Source organism: Chrysochloris asiatica, unplaced genomic scaffold (assembly GCF_000296735.1).
Source record: "Chrysochloris asiatica unplaced genomic scaffold, ChrAsi1.0 scaffold00098, whole genome shotgun sequence".
NCBI lineage: Eukaryota > Metazoa > Chordata > Mammalia > Afrosoricida > Chrysochloridae > Chrysochloris > Chrysochloris asiatica.
In genome coordinates, this window is record NW_006408616.1 from 552719 (window position 1) to 573713 (window position 20995).

The 20995-nt window shown below is 37.7% G+C and overlaps 1 protein-coding gene across 1 annotated transcript in view; it reads right to left on the reverse strand.

The window, feature by feature from the left end:
* The window catches only part of GYS2 (glycogen synthase 2 (liver)), a 60005-nt gene that overhangs the window by 34053 nt on the left and 4957 nt on the right, over nt 1-20995 (reverse strand). Inside the window, exons 2-5 of the mRNA XM_006866933.1 lie at nt 14146-14327; nt 10296-10487; nt 8596-8778; nt 2282-2426 (exon numbers count right to left, since the gene is read on the reverse strand). Of these exons, the coding sequence (XP_006866995.1) occupies nt 2282-2426; nt 8596-8778; nt 10296-10487; nt 14146-14327 (702 nt within the window). The remainder of the gene's footprint in view (nt 1-2281; nt 2427-8595; nt 8779-10295; nt 10488-14145; nt 14328-20995) is intronic.

The following is a 20995-nucleotide window of genomic DNA, read 5'->3' on the forward strand; positions in this document are numbered from 1 at the left end:
TGAGCTGAAATAGATTTGTGTTGGCCAATTTGAATCTGAAAATCACACGGTTTACTATGCTGGGAATGCCAAATTGAAGAGGAATGGTGTCACATTCATCATCAAAAAGAACATTTCAGTTTCTATCTTGAAGTATAATGCTGTCTGTGATAGGGTAATGTCCATATGCCTGATGTGGCGCTATGGGATAAAGCACTGGACTGCAAAGTCGGTTTGAACCACAAGGTCAGCTGTTCAAACTCACCAGCCACTACTTGGAAACTCTATACAGTGCCGTTATGAGTCAGAACTCACTCAATAACATTTAACAACAATCACAAGGAGGGAGCTCTGGTAGCGTAGTGGTTACGAGTTGGCCTGCGAACCTTAAGGTCAGCAGTTCAAAATTACCAGCTGTTCCGTGGGAGAAAGATGAGGCTTTCTGCTCCTGTAAAGATTTACAGCCTCGGAAACCCTGTACAGGTTCGCTATGAGTCGGAACCGACTCCACAGCACATAACCACCAACCACCACAGGAAAATCAGTTAACAGAATTATTGTTCAAATTTACACACTAACCACTAAAGCCAGTGATGATGAAATTGAAGAATTCTACCAATTTATTCCGTCTGAAATTAATCAACTATTAATCAAGATGTATTGATAATTACTGGTGATTGGACTGCAAAGATTTGAAACAAAGAAGAAGGATCAGTATTTGAAAAATATGACCTTAATGATAGAAATAATGCAGGAAATTACATTTTTGCAAGATCAAGTATTTCAAACCCACCAGCTTCTCCTCAGAAACTCTTTACAGGGTTGTTCTGAGTCAGAATTGACTTGATGACACATAACAACAACAATGATTTATTTATTGCAGATACCTTTTTAAAACAACATAAAAGATGAGATGCACACAGGCCTCACCAGATGAAATACATAGAAATTAAATTGACTACATCAAAGGGAATGTATGGTGGGAAAACTCCGCATCAACAGCCCAAAGAAGGCTAGGGGCAGACTGTGGAACAGACCATCAAGGAAGATCCGTGAATAACATCGTTACTCAAATTTGTGCCACCAATCTCTAAAGACAGTGATGATGAAATTAAATAATTCCGCTGTTTGAATCCTCATGTGGGAGAAAGATGAGGCTTTCTGCACCAATAAATATTTACAGCCTCAGAAACCCCATACAGGATTGCTGTGAGTTGGAACCAACACACTTCCACCACCATATGTATATATATATACACACACACACATATACATGTTGTTGTTACATGTCTATATAGGGTTTCCAAGAGTAGCTGGTGGATTTGAACTGCTGACTTTGTGGTTACCAGTCCAGTGTTTATTTTACTGTACCACACAGCAGGGTTTATGCGTATACACATCCACATCGTCTACATCATCCACATCATCCACATCATCCACGTCTTCCACATATGCATGGTGGTAGTTGTGTGCCATGGTGTTGGTTCTGACTCATAGTGACCCTGTGAGGATGTAAATCTCTATGGGAGCAAAAAGCCTTATGTTTCTCCCATGGAGTGATTGGTAGATTTGAATTTCTGACTTTTCAGTTAGCAACCCAGCTCCCAGGGCTCCTAAACATGCACATATGTTTGTGTAGATATCTTGTTGTTGTTAAGTGCCATCAGGTTGGGTCTGACTCATAGTGACCTATACACAACAGAAGTAGGATCTGACTAACAAGGATTCTGTATAGAGTTCCTGAAGCTGTACATCTTTTAAATATTTGCAGGGGCAGGTGGGGAGTCATGTGGAAATAGAGAAACTGAGAGAGATGGAGAGAAAGACAGGGAACATCTGGATGAATATAGGGTAGTCTCCAGAAAAACTTTCAAGTAAATCCTGTAGAGAGATAAAACAACAATCTCAGCTAAAGAAGACCAATGAGAAATGAGACAATGTTACAAAACGTTTGACTGGAGTTGTCTCAAACAAATTTCTGATAGTTTCTTGACTTCCACTTTCTTAAAACAGGAGAGTCAATTTGGCAGGCTTACACACATCAAGTCACTATGACATCCTGTTTCATATCTAGGGCATTTTAAGAATGGACCAACCACTTACTATCTTCCAGATTTAGTTTAATGTTCGTTTCAATGCAAAATACTGGAATTATTAATTTACATGTTTGTAAAGATTTGGGTGGTCTTTGTCAATGCAGTTTTCCCACAAACTGTTACTTCATGCTGAGAAAACAAAATCCTTATACTGTAGTATTGTTTGGAAATGAAAGATCAATGACAAACTCAGAGATAATAATTACCAGGTTTTCTCTTGAGCATATGCTCTGCTTCTATTGCTGTGATCTCAGAAACGGTGGTGAACACATGCGCACAGTGAACAGAAGCTCGCTCCATGCAATACCGGTGATAAATCTGCCTTTCACCAGCCTCTTTGTCTATGTCAAACTGTTGACAAAGAAAGAAAGAAATATATACTTTTGTATACAATAAACCTTCTATACAAATAAAACAAAATATTTTTTAAGTTTTGACTCAAGGCTGTGTGAAATTTTATTACCAGAAAAAGAGTAATGAGCAAATTTCACTAAATACATCACTAAAATGCTAACTGCTTATGGTTGTGAAAGAGACGTTTACTTTATTTATACTTTTAAAATGTTTTTTTCAATCTCCTAAATTCTGGTGGTGTGCTACAGGATAAACAATATATAAACAATAACTACAAGGTTAGTGGTCCAAACCCACCAGTCACTTCTTGGAAACCCTATACAAGGTTGTCATGAGTCAGAACCGATTCAAGGGCACTTAACAACAACTTAACAACAAGCCTTGGTGTGGTGCTTGCTATAGGATGAGCGCTGGACTGCTACCTCAAAGGTTAGCCGTTAAAACCCACCAGCCACTCCTCAGAAACCAAACAACGTCACTATGAGTCACTACCAACCAGTCTGTATACAACAACAACAAAGGAAATGGCATTTCCACTTTGCTGTATCCAGTTGCAGTCAGGCAATTTCAACTTACAGTGACTCTATAGAAACAAGTAGAACTGTCCCATAGGGTTCCAAGGTGGCAATTTTTATGGAGAAGTCCTGGTGTAGTGATAGAAGATAAGCACTGGATTACTACCCACAGAGTCGGTGATTCAAACCCACCAGCCACTCCTTGGAGACTTTATACAGGGTCGCTGTGAGTTGTAACAGACTCACAGCACTTAACAACAACAAGAATCTTTATGGAAGCAGCCTTTCACATCTTCCTCCCTTACTTCGACTACTCATTTTTCAGTTATAATCACATAGGTCACCTCTAGGCACCTTCACTTTTCTATGTGAGTATGTAATTGCCATTGAGTCAGTTCTGACGCATAGCAATCCCTGTATAGGGTTTCTAAGGAACAGCTGGTGGGTTTGAACCACCAATCTTGTGGTTAGCTATCCAGTGCTGATCCTATAGTGCCACACTTTGCTATAGTCACATAGACTTCTGGATATTATACTTTCATTTACCACAGATTTTACAAATATTGAGTTAATTCCTCTCCCAATGTCCTTATCAAAATATTCCATAAAAAATTAAATAAAGCTGACATTCAATTTGACAATGAAAATAATGTGATTGATCTCATTTACTCAACAAATTTTACATTCAACCACCATTTGTAGGGTACTTTTTATGTATCCATTACCTATCTCAAGTTTATAAATTAGTGAGAAAATAGTAAAAATCAGGCAGAAATGAATGTCTGAGTAAAGGTACAGAATCAGAGCAGGACCAAGTCACTCTAGCTGGGAATATGAAAAAAAAAATTCACAATATATAGGAATTGTTCATATTGTTGGTATCACATCTATAATACATAATTTTCATGATTGAGAATAAAAACCTATTAATGTTTGTATTCTTATGCTAATTGGATGCCTAAAATGGCATTTGGACTGGGAAATGAAAGTTTAATTTGGGAGAAAGTTATTTGGAGATGAAAGATAATTGAGCTAATGAGTAACATGGGATGTGTAGAAAGTATCAGGAGATATGATGTGACCATAGCACTAAATGTAGGATGTAGGAAACAGGCCGATGGGATACAAGAGAGTCTGTTCACGAAAGTCTCTGAAAATGAAACTAGAAATTTACTTTGTGCATACACTGTGGAACGCACTGAAGGAATTAAGACATGATCTATGCTTGTTGTTGGAGAAAAGTATGAAACAATTCATATCCCATTGGGTTGTTATCAAGAGTAAATGATATGATTTTTTTCTAAACAAACTATTTAGAGAAAAAGTACATGAAAATGACTAACTTTTCTTAATGCTACTATTGGGGATTGTGGTGGCTCTATGTGATAAGCACAAAATTGGTGGTTCGAATACAATAGCAACTTCTGCGAAGATATAAAACCTCAGAAACTTAACAACAGCAACATTGTTATTATTAATTATTATTACTGTTGTTATTGTTATTGATTTAGAAAATAAGATTTCATACATGGGATAGCATTTAACACATTCCTTGAAGTATATATAGATTTTGAACATTTAGAGGCAGAGAAAATAAGTTTTTAAAGTGAATAAATGAGTGTGCAAAATAGCTCTGGTAGCATTGTGGTTACCAGCCTGGCTGCCAACCTCAAGGTCAGCAGTTCTGAACTACCAATTGTTCCATGGGAGAAAGATGAGACTTTCTGCTCCTGTAAAAATTTACTGCCTCGGAAGCCCTATGCAGGGTCACTATGAGTTGGAACTGACTCCACGGCACATAACCACCACCACAAAATGAGTGTGCAAAGATACAGGGTAAGGCTAGTAGGAGTCAAGTGATACTCTGAAAGGTCTCCATGAAGACAGGCATGTGAGCAAGTGTCTGGCTTTTCCTGGTCCCATGGGGTCTCTTCCCTCTTTAGATTGTAGTATGCATGACTACACCTCTGGTTTTACAGCAACTTCAGATGGGAAGAAGAAATGGACTATTTATGAACTTAATTACTCACTATAAAATTATTATAGAATAGTGCATACATGTATGGGTTTTAGCTTTTGAATTCTAGGAATGCACAAGAAAAAATTAATTTTCAGGAAAAAGAGCTAAGAACTTACTGTAAAAGGGTAGTGATGGTGGTGGTTATGTGCCATGGAGTTGGTTATGACTTATAGCGAACTCATAGTAAATCTTTATGCGAGCAGAAAGTCTCATCTCTTTCCAACGGAGTGGGTGGTAGATTCAAACTACTGACTTTGTGGTTAGCAGTCCAATTGTAACCCACTGTGCTATCAGGTCTCCTTTATTGTAAAACACTAACCTATAACATGAAGTTACTCAGCTTTGAATATGGGAAACTGGTGGAATGATGTTTCTAAATTGTATATGCACTTTGGTCTAGTGGAATCTAACCTTCTAACTTAAACTTTTCAGCTTACTTTCAATAAATTTAGCATTATGGATTAAAGTAGACAAAATTTTAACAAAGATCACTTTACTTTTTGGGGTTACCAATTATATATTACCCTTCCCTTTTCTATAAAATTAATTTGAGACTCACCTATTAATAAAAATCAGAAACTTTCTTTTGGTTGATTTAGAGGAAAATGAGAAATGAGGTTTGTCCAATGAAATAATTATTGCTGTTGGAATTTATTATTAACCATCAGCACAGTAATGCAGTTAGCCTATTTTAATGAAGGATCATTTTTTTAAAAATATTAAAAAATTTTCAACAACTATAATTTTGGGACTGAGTTTTATTAATAAATGTTAAATGCCATAGAGTCAGTTCTAACTCATAGCGACCCTGTATAGGATTTCTGAAGAGTGGCTTGTGGGTTTGAACCACAGACTTTATGGTTAGCAGTGTGGTACTTATCCTACAGAACCACACTAGGATTCCAGTGTAGTATAAATCAAAGTCTTTATAACTTTAAAGTCAACTGCACAGTTATTGATTTATATGCAAGAACATTAAAAGCACAGTATTTCAACATCATTATACGCAAATAAATTATATTTTGGAACATGTGTCACATGAACAAAGGTTTACCCTTTCATGGAAAAGTGGAAAAAATAAAATGGGACTCTGTAGGATTGTGCCCTATACCTCTTTTGCTTTAGGCATGGATATAACTGTAGCACTCAAAAACACAAAAAAGAAAAGTGATTTTCTATATTTTTTAAGAATTAAAAAACAACAACAACATCTACAACAACAACAACAACAACTATTAAGGGAAGAGTATTAAGTCACTGTTACTGAGCTTGTTGTTAAGTGCTATGGATCAGTTCCGACCCATAGTGACCCGGTATAGGGTTTCGGAGCAACAGCTGGTGAGCTTGAACTGCCAAATTTGCAGTTCAAATGGCTTTGCAGTCTGGCACATTAACCCAAAACGCCATATGGGGAGGGGGGAGGCAGCGTATATGGATATTATTCTAACACATACAGCATTGTATTTCAATCTTGAAATGCTCTTTTTGATGGTGCAAGATGAGCTAGGTTCTGGTTAAGCTTACATTTTATCTCAACCAGCAAGTGTCTTTAAGCAGAAGAGCTCTCTAATCATATGTGAATATATTAGCATATAAATATTAACCTTTGTTGAAAGAATAGAATTGTAATACAGATTTATGTTATAATGTATTGCTTATTCCTTCAGTTTAAAGCAAACATGAATATTTAATGCAATAGTAGTTATTTTTATTGTTATTATATTATATTCTGAAATATCCTGAAGGAAAATAATTTAATATGCCTCTCTAATAGTTTACCTATTAATAAGTCAAAGTCAGCACTTCTCCCAGAAACATACTTCTTGAGCTTGCCTTTCGTTGCCTACCATTACCATATACAATTGAGAATCAGAATTCTTTCATGACTTTATTCTAAATGTACATCTTATGTTTGCAAGTTGACCTTTAGGTTAGGCTGATCTTTTTACAGGGAAAAACTACATGCAGTCCCTTGATATGTATGTCTGACTGCCATACAATCCATAGTTACAAATGAACTCCCCATTATTAAAAATCTGAGGTACATACAATGGTTCATAATAACAAACTTGTACTTCTTCATGATACACATTAAAATATCCTTCTTATTATTACTGTTAAAGATGTTTTAGAGAATCTCGGAGTGTTACTTCAGTGTTATTACTTTTTTTTTTTTTTAATGCTTGTGTGGTCTTGTTAAGTGTTGCGGAGTCAGATCCTACTCATAGTGTATAGCGTTCCCAAGGGGCAGTTGGTAGACTTGAATGGCTGTCTTTGTGGTTAGTAGTCCTACAGCGCCACACTATGCTTAGAAAATTACGCTATATACTATATACTAAGACAAACTTCTGACTAATCGATGTTAGATCTGAATTGTATCTAACTGCTTTGACTTATGAACTAATTGGACAAAAGCGTAGATTTCAGAATAGAACTTGTCCATAATCTGAGGACCGCATGTACTTATAATTTTACTAGTATTAAAGTTTTTCTCAAAGAACTTTGGTGCACTCTGGGAGTTCTGGTGTGGCGCTGTGGGAAAATGCACTGGACTGCAAGTTCGGTTTGAACTGCAAGGTCAGCTGTTCAAATTCACCAGCCACTCCTTGGAAACCCTATTCAGGGTTGCTATGAGTCCAAACCAACTTGACAGTACTTAACAACAACAAGAAGTGCCTTTGAGGTAATAGTATAACTTTCTATTATCATATGTGAGTATTAGTATTATCACACACACACACACACAATTCTGTTTCATAGAATCCTAGAATTTCTAAAACTCAATAGACTTTTGAATTACCTTTCTATCTTTCTAATTTTATTGGTAGTTAAACTGAGTTCCAGAATGCTAAATCATTATTTATTTGATTGGCAATATAGATAATAAATCTGCAAAGTTCCTGAATCTGTGGTGCTCAAAATGTTTGACTGATATTAACGGCATGATGGTATAAAGACACACATATTTCAGTTAAACATAACTGATGGGAAAATAGAAGGAAGCAGTCAAAATAGAATGATACTGACTCATGGAATTGATGAGCAAACACAATTGTTCAGTCACCAAGAATCAATATCCCCGTTTTCACTAAATTCTATCTTACTTGACACCACAAAAACTCCATCTATATATTACCGTTTCAGGAGAAATCTGACCTATAGATCTATATAATATTGCTTCTAATCAGTTAGTCACTAGGAGGCCAGTAAGGATGTTAGGCTCATAGTATAAACTAATGTGTCTAGAATCCCTGTTCACTTTCCACACAGAGGTGTTGATGGAGGGTATTCACAGCATTTGCAAACTTCAAGGGTAGAACAAGATTGCAACCTATGTTCCTAGCATTTTGCTCTCATTCTCTATATTCTTCCCTTTTCCTCCAAAGGATAGAAATCATGCTTCTTAACTCTAAATTCTAATTGACTGCACTCTCAACAAAGGTAAACTGTATGAGCTGTCTGTCATCCCAGGGGAAGCTTTGTCATGACCTTTGACTAATTAAAAGGGTATTTCTGCCATTTGACTGACAGATGAAAAGTAAAGATCAATAATTCCCATCCTTCAGCTTTAAGCATCAGAAAGAAAGGTTGGGTTGGCCTGAGAGATGGGAGGGAAAGAAAGACTATTTACTTTATCAAGATGGTTGTAGAAATCAATGTTTGCTGCACATAGATATCTCCCAAGCAGAGTCGCGTGTGTGGTAAATATTGTGGCAATTGGAAGTTTCCGTGCTCGGGAAAGAATCAATCCAGTTCCTGCCTGCCACTCATGGAATTGAGCAATGACGTGTTTACCATCTGCATGATTTGTTATCTATTTCAGGAAAAGACAAAAGGAAAAGTTGTTAGTAATACTTTATGTTGTTCGTGGCCAATAACATTAAAAAAAAGTTATAATACCTATACATTTTATTATCATTTAAAGGATCTAAATACAAAATATAAAGTGAGGTCCTAGTGTGAGCTGTAGGATAAACAATGGACTGCTAACCACAAGATCAGCTGTTCAAACCCATTAGCCACTTCTTGGAAACCCTATACAACGTCACCGACTCATGGCACTTAACAGACTAATATAAAATATGCAGATTTTGCAAGGGGAGGGTGTTTTATAGGACTCAGTAACATGCTTATAACGCCTAGATATTTTATGTATTACTTCTCTCTTCTAGTGAAGAATATGATTTATTTTTGTATTCACAGATGGAACTCATAGAGTAAGTTCTATAAGGCACTCAATAAATGTTTTTTGAGTGGATAATGAATTGCCAATATTAATACACTTGAAAGTATCACGTAGCTGTTGAATCAATGTTCTACATACCTCAAACTTCTTTTTAAGTGAATGATAAAGATATTTATATTTTAGGTCAGTCTTAGTTGGGTTTTCTATTCTTTGCTTTCTAAAGATTCCAAAAGACAGTAATGCATTATTATTTAAAGAACATTGACGTAGGAACAAAGATTAGTAACGCGGTAGCAATTTAGTAGCACACTGAAGACGCATGACTAATTCCACTAGACCAAACCAGCCACAAATTTCTTAATCTTAAAGTTATCTAGTCTCACCCTTACAAAAAAATCTACATTCTACTTCCTCCCGGTCAGTTTCTTTAACATTGGCAAGTCAAGTAACATTAATCATTTAAAACACCTGACTTCAGAAGCTTGAAAGGGTAATTGGAAATTTTGGAATGTTAATGAGGGACTATGGTTCTCAAACTTTACCATGCATCAGAATCACCTATGAGTCATTTTGACACTAGTATCTATAATGCCATGCCCAGATAGTGTAATTTGATTATTCTTGGAATAAAAATGTACATTTCTAACAAGTTCTCAAGGTGATGCAATACTTTTACATGTATTGGTGAACAAAAAAATTCCCATCACTTGCTTTATTGTGATATTCTGAAGCTGAAACCTGCAATATATTTGAGATATGCCTGTACAATTATCTTGAGTAATGGTTGTAAGGAAATCCTTTTGCCATGCTTTGAGAAATTGAGAACACATAGGTTTGACTCATTTAACAATTCCTAATGCTTTTGTTGTTGTTGTTAAGTGCAGTCAAGTCGGTTATTGTTAAGTGCTGTCGAGTGTGTTCCAACTCATTGTGACTCTGTACAGGATTTCCAAGGAGTGGCTGGTGAGTTTAAACTGCTGACCTTGTGGTTCAAACCGACCTTGCAGTCCAGTGCTTTATCCCACAGTGCCATACTGACAACCAATTGTAGCTTCATTTCAAATTGTGCTTAAAGATCGTGGGTTGATACTGTGACTGAATGTAGTTATGTTGCTCTTTGTTTATGGCTGTGCAACAAATTGTACCTCTTTTAAGAACCAGGCAGTTAAAGATCCAAATATCAGCATGTCATTGGCTTCTCGGTCATGATAAGGGATGCCAACACTGCAGGCTTCCCAGAGGTCACCCTTCCACCTGTCCAGATTCCAAGCTGAATAGCTGATGTCAAAGAGCACCACGTAAGGACTCCCTTCTATCAGCCATCTTCCAAAATGCACCTGACAGAAACAGAATGCAGAGTCATGTTGCAATATCATGTGCTACAATTTGGAAAAGTGCATTTTTACTTCAGGATATAAAACATATTTAGAACTTAATGAAAGCCTTAATGAGATAAACTACATAGAAAGCCTTAATGGGAGTGAAGACAGAATATTTAGATCTCCCAATACTTGCTCTTCATTAAATGGGACCATTTAAAAAAACAAACTGTCTAGATCATGCAGTCACTGCCATTCTGTTCCTCATTACCCTTGGTGACCTGGATATAAGATTTGATATTATGGTCTCTACTTTTATGATAGACTCTTTAGATGAAATGCTCGGTATAATTAGCAACCTACCATTGGTTATACAAATTATATGAAATTACAGCTTCGGGCACAGAGCAATAATGCTTATTAATATTTACTTCTTGTCAGATTTAAATGAAATATAATGTATGTAAAGCACCAAAATATTTTGCTTGATAAAAGGAATCCTGGTAGTACAATGGTTAAAGTAAGAGGTAGGTGGTTAGAACGCACAAGCTGCTCTGTAGAAGAAAGATGTGGCAGGCAGTCTGCTTTGGTAAAATTCACAGACTCAAAAACTCTGTAGGGTAGTTCTACTTTGTTCTGTAGTGTCGCTGTGAATCAACTCGTTGGCAATGGGTTTGAGTTTTGTTTTTTATACAGAAGATGTTGTTGTTAAGTGCTGTCCAGTCGATTCTGACCCATAGCAACCCTATTCAGGGTTTCTGAGGAGCAGCTGGTGAGCTTGAACTTCCAACCTAGCAGTTCAAATGGATTTGCAGACTGACACATTAACCCACAGCGCCACACCAGGACTCCATGCAGAAGATAGTCAAACTATATTAAAAGAAAAAAAGTATCAACAGCAAAGACTAATAGAACACAGTATCATGCTTGAGAGGGTTAGCTAAAAGGAAACAATTCCTTAAAGCAATGTCCATCAATTCCATCAGTAATTAATTCTTTCTCTCATTTACCTCCAGTATAGTGGATATGAATCGGGCTGCTAATCTTACAGTCAGCAGTTCGAAACTACCAGCTGTTCCTCAGGAGAAAGATTAGGCTTTCTACTCCTGTAAAGATTTACAGCCTCAGAAACCCTGTACAGGGTTGCTATGAGTCGCAACCAACTCCACGGCACATAACAACAACAACTCTTACCACATTGTCCAATTACATAGGTCTGAAATCAACCAATATAAGAGCACCAGCTTGTCAACTTCCTGCAATTTCATTCAGATTGCTGATGGAAGCTGGAAGAGTCACACAGTCATGTGCATTTGTACCACAATGGTAATACCTAAAAAATGTTCAGACATGTTTGCATGTTCCTTTACTACTTTTTCAGTTCTTCCTTCAAATTCTCTTATGCCTCCTCGTTCTCATCCAGTGAACAGTTGCTGTATAGCATCAATTTTGACTCTTGGTGATCACGTGTGTGTCATAGTAGAACCATGCCTCATAGCATTTTCAAGGATTGATTTTTCAGAAGTACATCCTCAGACCTTTCTTCCAACGGACTTCTGGCTGGATTTGAACCTCCAATCTTTCCATTATCAACTGAGTGTGTTTTAACAGTTTACACTACCCAAGAACTCCCCTTGCTCTCAAACTTCAGTAAGATCATCAAGCCATTGGATGAGAGCATTCTAAAGTCCTCTTCTATTGACACTCATTCTTTAATTCTGGTTTGAGTGAATGAGGTAAAGAGCGATCCAGCGATCCTTTCACTAATATGCTTTACATCTTTCTTCCTCCTCTATTCTCAGGGACTTCATTCACTTTCTTCAATCGTCTTTTTTTTTTTTTTTTTAAACTTAGCTTGCCATTTTAGAACCTTGCCAGACTATTGTTTTAGCATATATACATGCTTAGATTTCACCCATATTTTTTAAAAAACCAATTCTAAGAATGACATAACTCTTCAATTACTACATTATGCTTCCCTTTTGTAGAAAAATCTCAGACACAAATGCTGTGTCCTTTTTCTCACCTCTTAATTCATTTCTCAACCTGCTGCATTCTGATTTAAATTCCCCTTCTCCCATAAGAAAAGAGAGCTGGTGGCAGAGTGGTGAACTCACTTGGCAGCTAACCAAAAGGTTGGTAGTTAGAACCCACCAGCCATTGCTCATGAGAAAGATATGGCAGTCTGGTTGTGTCAATTTATAGCCTTGGAAACCCTATGACCTCTGTCCTGTAGGGTTGCTATCAGTCAGAACCATGCAGTGGATTTGGTTTGGGTTTGAGCTGTCTTCTCTGAAACTGTACTTAACGAGGTCACCAATGACCAGAATATTGCCAAATCCAAAATTCTTTGTTGACTTAATCTCTCTTTCAGACTTCAAACTCTCCAATTCCATGATTTGACATTATTCTTCTTATTAAAAAGAAGTATAGTGGTGGCACAGGAGCTCTGGTAGCGTAGTGGTTACGAATCGGGCTGCGAGCCTTAAGGTCAGCGGTTCGAAACTACCAGCCGCTCCGCGGGAGAAAGATGAGGCTTTCTACTCCCGTAAAGATTTACACCCTCGGAAACCCTGTACAGGGTCGCTATGGGTCGGAACTGACTTGACGGCACTTAACAACAACAACATAGTGGTGGCACAATGGGGTTGGGCTGCTAACCTCAAGGTCATCAGTTCAAACCCACCAGCTGCATTTCAGGAGAAAGATGAGGCAATCTGTTTCTGTAAAGATTTTCAGCACTGGAAACCCTATGGAGCACTTCTACTCTGTCCTATTAGGTCACTAAGATTTGGGATCAACTTGATGGCAGTGGCTTCTTCCTACTAAGGCTATAATAAATTAGTGCAAACTTCGTGGCTTAAAATAACTAAGTTTATTATCTTATAGATTTAGAGATCAGAAGTTTGAAATGGATTTTATGGGCTAATATTCAGGTGTCAGAATTCCTCTGTAGACTCCAGGGAAGACCCTGCTTCCTTGCCTTTTCCAGCTTCTATAGGCCACCTATCCTCCTTAGCTTGTGGCCCTTCCTCCATTTTCAAAATGCATCACTGCAATTTTTGCTTCCATTGCTATAGCTCCATTCTACTACCTCCTTTGTATATTGTGTAATCTAGGATAATCTTTATATATTGTATAACTCAGGATAATCTCCTTAACTCATGGTCCTTAGTTTAATCACATCTGCTACGTCCCTTTTGAGAAGTAAAACAACATAGTCACAGCTTCCGGAATTGGAAGCTGAACATCCTTGGTTATGCATCAGCACCTCTGCTTCTATGTGTGTTGTTTCAGGCTTCTTTTAGCATCAGTACTCTAACACGTTGGCATTTCCCATGGTTTGTCCAAAACTTCCGATCTTAGTCTATAATCTCCCACTGAATAATGTTTTCCATACTTACTTCAACTTCAGTTTAGATATATATCCCAATACATCTCTACCCCAGCTGAGCTCCGAACTCATTATCCTACTGATTAATTCCCTTTGATTTTCACAAGGTGCCTCAAATGTTACCCACTGACAACCTAATTTGTCATCTTTCTCAGGAAGCAGCTTCTCTTCCTAAGTAGGTGACTGGCCTGCCTTATTGTCGGTTTATACAAATTGCACTCTATTTTGCATATCATATTTTACTAAAGGTTGTTCAGAGAAGTGTCTATGGGTATCCTTTACCTGGCAGCCATGCTGATTCATTATGTCCACTGCTCTTCTAACAGCCTCATTTACAGGTTCACACTGTTCCACCTGAGTCTTCATATTGTGTTCAAAATATGGTCCAATTAAAAAGTAATTGTCTCCCCATTCATCGGCTGTGGTTCTGGCCTTTGTCTGAATCACAGTATAGATGCCACCAACTGTTAGAAATGAAAAAGAAAAATGTAATATTCATGTTAATAATTCATTCTACTCATTTTAAGTGATGAAAGGAAATCAATGTGTTTCCATTTTTAAGCCAACACTGAGGCACTATCTAGCACAAGGGCTTATTTAACTTTCTGAACTAGAGTCCAGGTGTGGCACTATAGGATAAGCACTAGATTACTAACCACAAGATCGGCAGTTTAAACCACCATCCACTCCTTGGAGACACTCTACAGGGTCACTATGAGTTGGAACTGACACGATGACACTTAACAACTACAACAAAAGAATACTATGGAGCATGTTTTTAAGACACAATAAGAAATTATAGGTATTTGGTCTAATGAATACATGATTTGAAATCATTTGCATGTCATAGAGAAGCAAGTTAGTAGCAGCAAAGATTTAGAAACATTTCAAGGAAATCTGAAGATAAGAGCAGGATAAAGCTGTACGTGGCTTAAAGCTACATTCAATTTATGGCATGAACATTGGGACAAATAGCCATCTTCATGACACATGCTCCATTTACAGTGGTCCAAGAAAGAGTTAAGGCATTTCTTAGTAACAGAAGCTTCTGAAATTATGAGTAAATCTCTCCAGTCGCTTCCCATCTAAGGCAAGAAGTAAGATAAGTTTGGACAGCAGAAAAAGTTCATAGATTTTGAAGGAAGATGTTTGGCCTGATCCTGATGTCAAATACACTGACACAAACCAAATTTTCATATGGTGTTACAGATTAAGTTGTGTTCCCTAAAATGCATACTGAGTACTAACTCTAGACCGGTGAATCTCAGTGACATCACTAGATGAGTGCAGAGGGGTGTGGACCACAAATGTTTACACTGTCAGATTGGGTGACGCTTGTTTCAGTAGAAATTTATTTATTTTATAAAGATAGTTCTGTAGTTGGTTTTAACAACAAAAACATCTTTCATAACCCTAGCTTACGTGTATCAATATGCCTACAAGGATAAAACTCTATTCTGATTGACTTTTTGAACCTTATAAAGTGCTCTGGTCAGAGCTATTATTTTAAACCAATGACGAGGAATCACATGGTTTCATCATCACACAATACAAACACAGGCTGTTGCTTTCAATCCTGGAGGTGTTTTATAGTCACTGGCTTTGTCCAATTTTCTGGTGATTTAGCTACAATATTATGGTGATTATTATTTGTGAACTTATATCAATAACTTTTTTGAGAATGAATTAGTAATTAAAGGAAAAGAAAATGTTTTTTAAAAGAGGCTTACCCTCAGTTTCTATTAATGTAACTACTATGTTACACTTCAATGTAGAAAGATTTTACAAAACAGTTTTGTTGTTAATAGTCATATAATCTAAGAAATATTACATTAAAGCAATTAACAACTGGTACTGAAGGCTAAGCACAAGTTTAATGGGTCAAACCTTGGAAATCCTATGCAAGGTCACTGTGAGTCAGAACCACTTCATGCCACTTAGCAACAACAGCATTCTATGATTAAGGAATCCTGCTGGCGTCAATGGGTATGTGTTGGGCTGCTAACTTTAAGGTCAGCAGTTGGAATCACCAACTACTCAACAGGAGAAACAGGAGGTCTCTGCTCCTGTAAAGATTTACAGCCTCAGAAATTTTATACAGGATCACTATGAGTCAGAACCAACTTGATGGTACACAGCTGCAACAGCATTCTTTTATTAAAATTGATGATAAATATTAATAAGGATTCAGTTCTGTCTGATACACACACCACTGGGCCAATAAGTAACATCATGGTAGATGGAGAAAAGATTTAAATTGTCAAACACTTCATTTTGCCACTTTTAACACTCATGGAAGCAGCAATCAACAAATCAAAGAATGCATTGCATTAGCCAATCTGCTGCACAAGATCTCTTTAAAGTGTTGAAGAGCAAAGATGTCAGTTTGTGGACTAAGGTGACCCTGACCCAAGCCTTGGTATTTTTAGTAGCCTCATGTGAAAGTTGGACAGTGAGTAAGGAAGACCTTAGAAGAATTGATGCATTTGAGCTGTGGTGTTGGAGAAGAATATTAAAAGTACCATGGACTGCTGGAAAAACAAACAAATCTGTGTTGAAAGAAGTATAGCTAGAAGGCTCCTTAGAAGCCAGTACAGCAAGACTTTGTCTCATACTTAGGATATATTATCAGGACGGATCAGTCCCTGGAGAAGGACATCATGCTTGGAAAAGTAGAAGGTTAGCAAAAAGAGGAAGTCTCCCCCAACAAAATGGATTGGCACAGTGGTGTCAGCAGTGGGCTCAAGCATAACAATACTGTGAGATGGCACAGGACTGGGCAGTGTTTTGTTCCGTTGTGCATAGAGTCGCTATGAGTTAGTACCATCTTGACAGCAACTGACAACAACAACAATGGTGTGATATGGGAAGAGGTCCATGGGAAAGATGACTTTCTGAGTTACCACATTGGGTGACACCAGCCTTACTGATGTCACTGGTGAGTCTGATCCTGTTTGAACACAGGGTTTTGTTATGTTACTGAAGTCATGGTGGATTAAATCTAATCCCATCTGAGTTGTTGGTGTTGTTCGTTGTCACCGACCTTATATAATACAATGGCCTAAAGTCATTCTCAGATTCAAATCTGGAGTATAAACATACGTGGTTCAGCAGCACATATTTTTACTGAATTATTATCTCAGCACAGTGTAGGTCACTGAATTTGAACTTATCTGTCATTTTCAAACATGCACTTTATTCTTTATTGATCTATATTTTTCCTGAAACAACACAGGAGATATGTTTAGCAGGAGGACAAAGTATCAGACCTTTCATAAGAAAGAAAAGGTGATCTATCATGGAAAAATGCCAATGAAGTCATTAAAACCTTGAGTTTTCATGTAGAAACACTGCTAATATTTTTAAAATTCGAGCTCCAAAGTGCATAGGGCAGACATCAGACAAAATAATGCATTGCATGTATTAAGAAGAAGAAGAAGAAAAACCTAGGAGAGTCATCAGTATTTTTAAACACCCAAAAGTTAAATAATTTGGAAGTCACAGGACTACTTCAGCATGCAAATTTGCTAATCTAATCCTCTGCTTCCAAGACACAGTGGCAAAAGCAGGAGTATTCATTCTACAGTAAAAAACTCACTCGCTGAGGCAGCACATCTGGTGGGAAAGAAGTGCTACAGGGGACAATGGTAAATGAATGTTTGTGTGTCCAGCACTTTACTGGGCTTGCAGTTCAAATGAAAGCAGCTGCAGTCTCTGGCAGTTGAAGGTAATATTTCCACTGAGAGTAAGATCAAACTCACACCACAAATCTGATTCCACCCTCAATGGCAGCTCCAAACATTTTATACAGAAAGGGTTCAGGTATGGCAATCTGGATGAAAAAGAAGTGATTTCCCAAAGCTGTGTGCACAGCAAGAGTAGTTTTTACATAACTTCTGTGCTTCATGTGGTGTGGCTTGGAAGGCTGCTACAAATCCACACTAGGCAAAGAAACCTTAGCATCCAATTACCGTGTCTATGATTCACTTAAGGGTTGGCTGCTAATCAAAGATGGGCAGTTTGAGTACATCTAAGGTCTCCAAGACAGAAATACCTGGCAATATACGCTCATAAAGATGATAGCCAAGAAAATCCTGTGGGGCAGCTTCTACTCTTTCACATGGGGTCGATATGAGTTGGAATTGACCTGATGGCACCTAACAACAACGTGGTCACAAATGGACTGAAGTAACCATATTAATATCTTTCATTCCATATTTGTTCTTAACATATATATTTTTTTAATCACATAATTACTCAAAGTGAAACTGCTTTGAAAACGCCTGAACCAACTCTCTCCTTCTAATAATACATTTTTTGAAGAAATAATAAGCTAATCCCTACCATGTTATTAATGTTAGGAACTGGTGTGGTGCTGTGGGTTAATGCGCCAGACTGCAAAGCTGTTTGAACTGCAAGGTCGGTGGTTCAGGCTCACCAGCTGCTCCTTGGAAACCCTATACAGGGTTGCTATGTGTCAGATTTGACTTGATGGCACTTGACAACAACAACAATGTATTAAATTATTTACAATTGACATTTCATTGAATTTTTACAGCATCATTCAAGGCAGATATTGTCTTTATATTATTGATGGGGAAGGTGAAGCACAGAGCAGTTATGTGTTGTCTCACATCATACATTTAGGGATGGGGCTGTGGCTCCCACCCAGGCAGCCTTACTCCAGATCCCACATGCTATAGATAGCATACTCTTCAGTCAGTATACAGGACAGCACATTGATGGTTATTTGGCAGTAGTTAGTGGAAAGGAAGGAGGAAGAAAATGAATATTATCACAGAAAGATAAACATCATTAGGCCTTGTTTTTGTTGTTAAGTGCCGTTGAGTCTGTTCCAACCCATAGTGATGCTGTATAGAGTTTATAAGAAGCAGCTAGTGAGCTTAAAGCGCCAACCTCCCTGCTCAAACTGAATTTGCGGTCCAGTGCATTAACCCATAGTGCCACACCAGGAGTCCCTTTAGACCTTGAGAAGGGTAGAATAGTTTTTATTCTGCTCTAGAGAAACCATTTGCAAAGCAGTAGTTAGAGGAAATAGCTATTTAAATATTGACTCTAAGTACTAGCTTCCATGAACAATACCAAGAGCACACTTTTCACACTTCTACCTAAGTAGTGCATTTGCAATTCTAAACATTGAGTTCTTCTATATCCCTTTGTAACATGGCTCTGAGATAAGGTGTCAAGTTTGAGGACTGGTAGTATGCTGGTTTAGGGTTAAACCAAATAGCTTTTAGTACAATTGAAGGAGAAACATCTATTTAGGGATGACATTTCAGAAGTCTTTAAGTCTATTAAATTATCATTCATAATTTGGTATAATATTCATTAAACTTTTAAAATGTTTTCTTGTTAATTATGTGATAGTTTACATTCATTAAACTATTTTTGATGATCCTAAATATACTCATTATAATAATAAGTAAATTCCATACAATGTTGTGGGGAAGTCTGCGTAAGAAACAATTGTAGAGACTTCCAGGCAAGATGGCGGAGTAGGCAGACATATTGAATAGACCCTCTGCAACATGAACATGAGAACCAGGTGAAATGGTGATCCTGGAAACCTGAGCTTCAGAGACTAAGGCAGAGAGGTGGATAGAGTGCTGATTGGAAGATGATGCTGAACAGAAGCAGCAAAAAACAACAAAATGGGATCTGCATGGGCCATCTTGAGCTTTTGTGGATGACTATTGATACAGTGACCTAGAGGTACAAGATGTGGTTCTCTCTTGTTCCCCATGCCCTTCTGGTAGCCATGGGTGTGGCCAGTCTCAGCCCTCAAAAGCTCATTGACCATTGGCACCCCCTCCTGTGTAGCCACTACTCTTCTTGGGGTCTGATGATGGGCATCTCACTGCCCTGCATAAACTCACCCTGAACTGTGCTTTACAAACAGTGAACAGAGACCTGAGTTCACACCACTAGTGTCTATCACATCCATCAAATGGTGAATGACTGAAAGCATAGCAACACATAATCATCAATTAAATGCAAACACAAGTGTTTCAGAGAAAACAGACAATTTCAGCTTACGCAAATAAACAAGACAGACTGCCTCAAACAAGTGACCAAAATGCAGAGTCAGGAAATACAATACCAGTAGTGGTTGGTATCAGAACTACTTGATAAGGAATTTAAAAGAATGATATTTAGGTACCTTCAATGGATTGAGAGAATGGTCAAAAGAAGTCCAGGTAAAATTAAGGAAATCTTTAGAAGAATTCAGGAAAACACCATAAGAAAAAATTGACAAAATAAATGAAAAATTGGAAAAAACACAAAAACAATGATTAGAAAGCCGGAAGATTAATACTAAGGCTTCAGCAAGAAGCAATTCATTGAAAAGGCAAAGAAGTAGAATTGAATCAATGGAAGGCCAAATTTATGAGCTTGAAGACAAACCTCTTAATACCCAACTGCTAGAAAAACAATCAGAAAAAGAACCAAAAAATCCTAAGAAAGCCTAAGATATATGTGGAACAATCAAGGGCCTGGTGTGGCTCTGTAGGATAAGCACTGGACTTCTAACTGCAAGGTTCAAATCTACCAAGTGATGCTTGGAAATCCTATACTGGGTCACTAAGAGTCGGAACCAACTTAACAACACTGAGCAACAATCAAGAACAGCTTATGTAGCTTATGTATCATTGGAATTCCAGAGCAGGAAGAGAATAATAATATAATAATAATAATAAATCCAGAAATTTGTTGAAAGAAAAACAGGATAGACCCCAAAAGAAAATCACCAAACATATTATAATCAAAATTTTAAAAATCACTGGGGATATTCATCAGCTACATGCTCAAATTTATGATATAAGTAATTCTCAAAGTGAACACTGAGTGGCTACTCATTTGCTACCCATGCTAGAGAGTAAGATCCCCTAAGAACTTGATTGAACCTCAGCATAGTGATCCTGCTTGGTCACCTTAGAGCAGGTGGTGGGCCGGCAACGTCTGGCGCATGGGGTCCCCAGCTGATCTCCTCCCTCCCTGCCTTCCTCGGATGGCGGCTGTTTATGCTGGACGTGTGGCCAGAGACGGGTAAGGATCACGTGGAACCTCGGCTACTTAAGACAGAGACATTGCCATGCTGCAATGAGTCTCA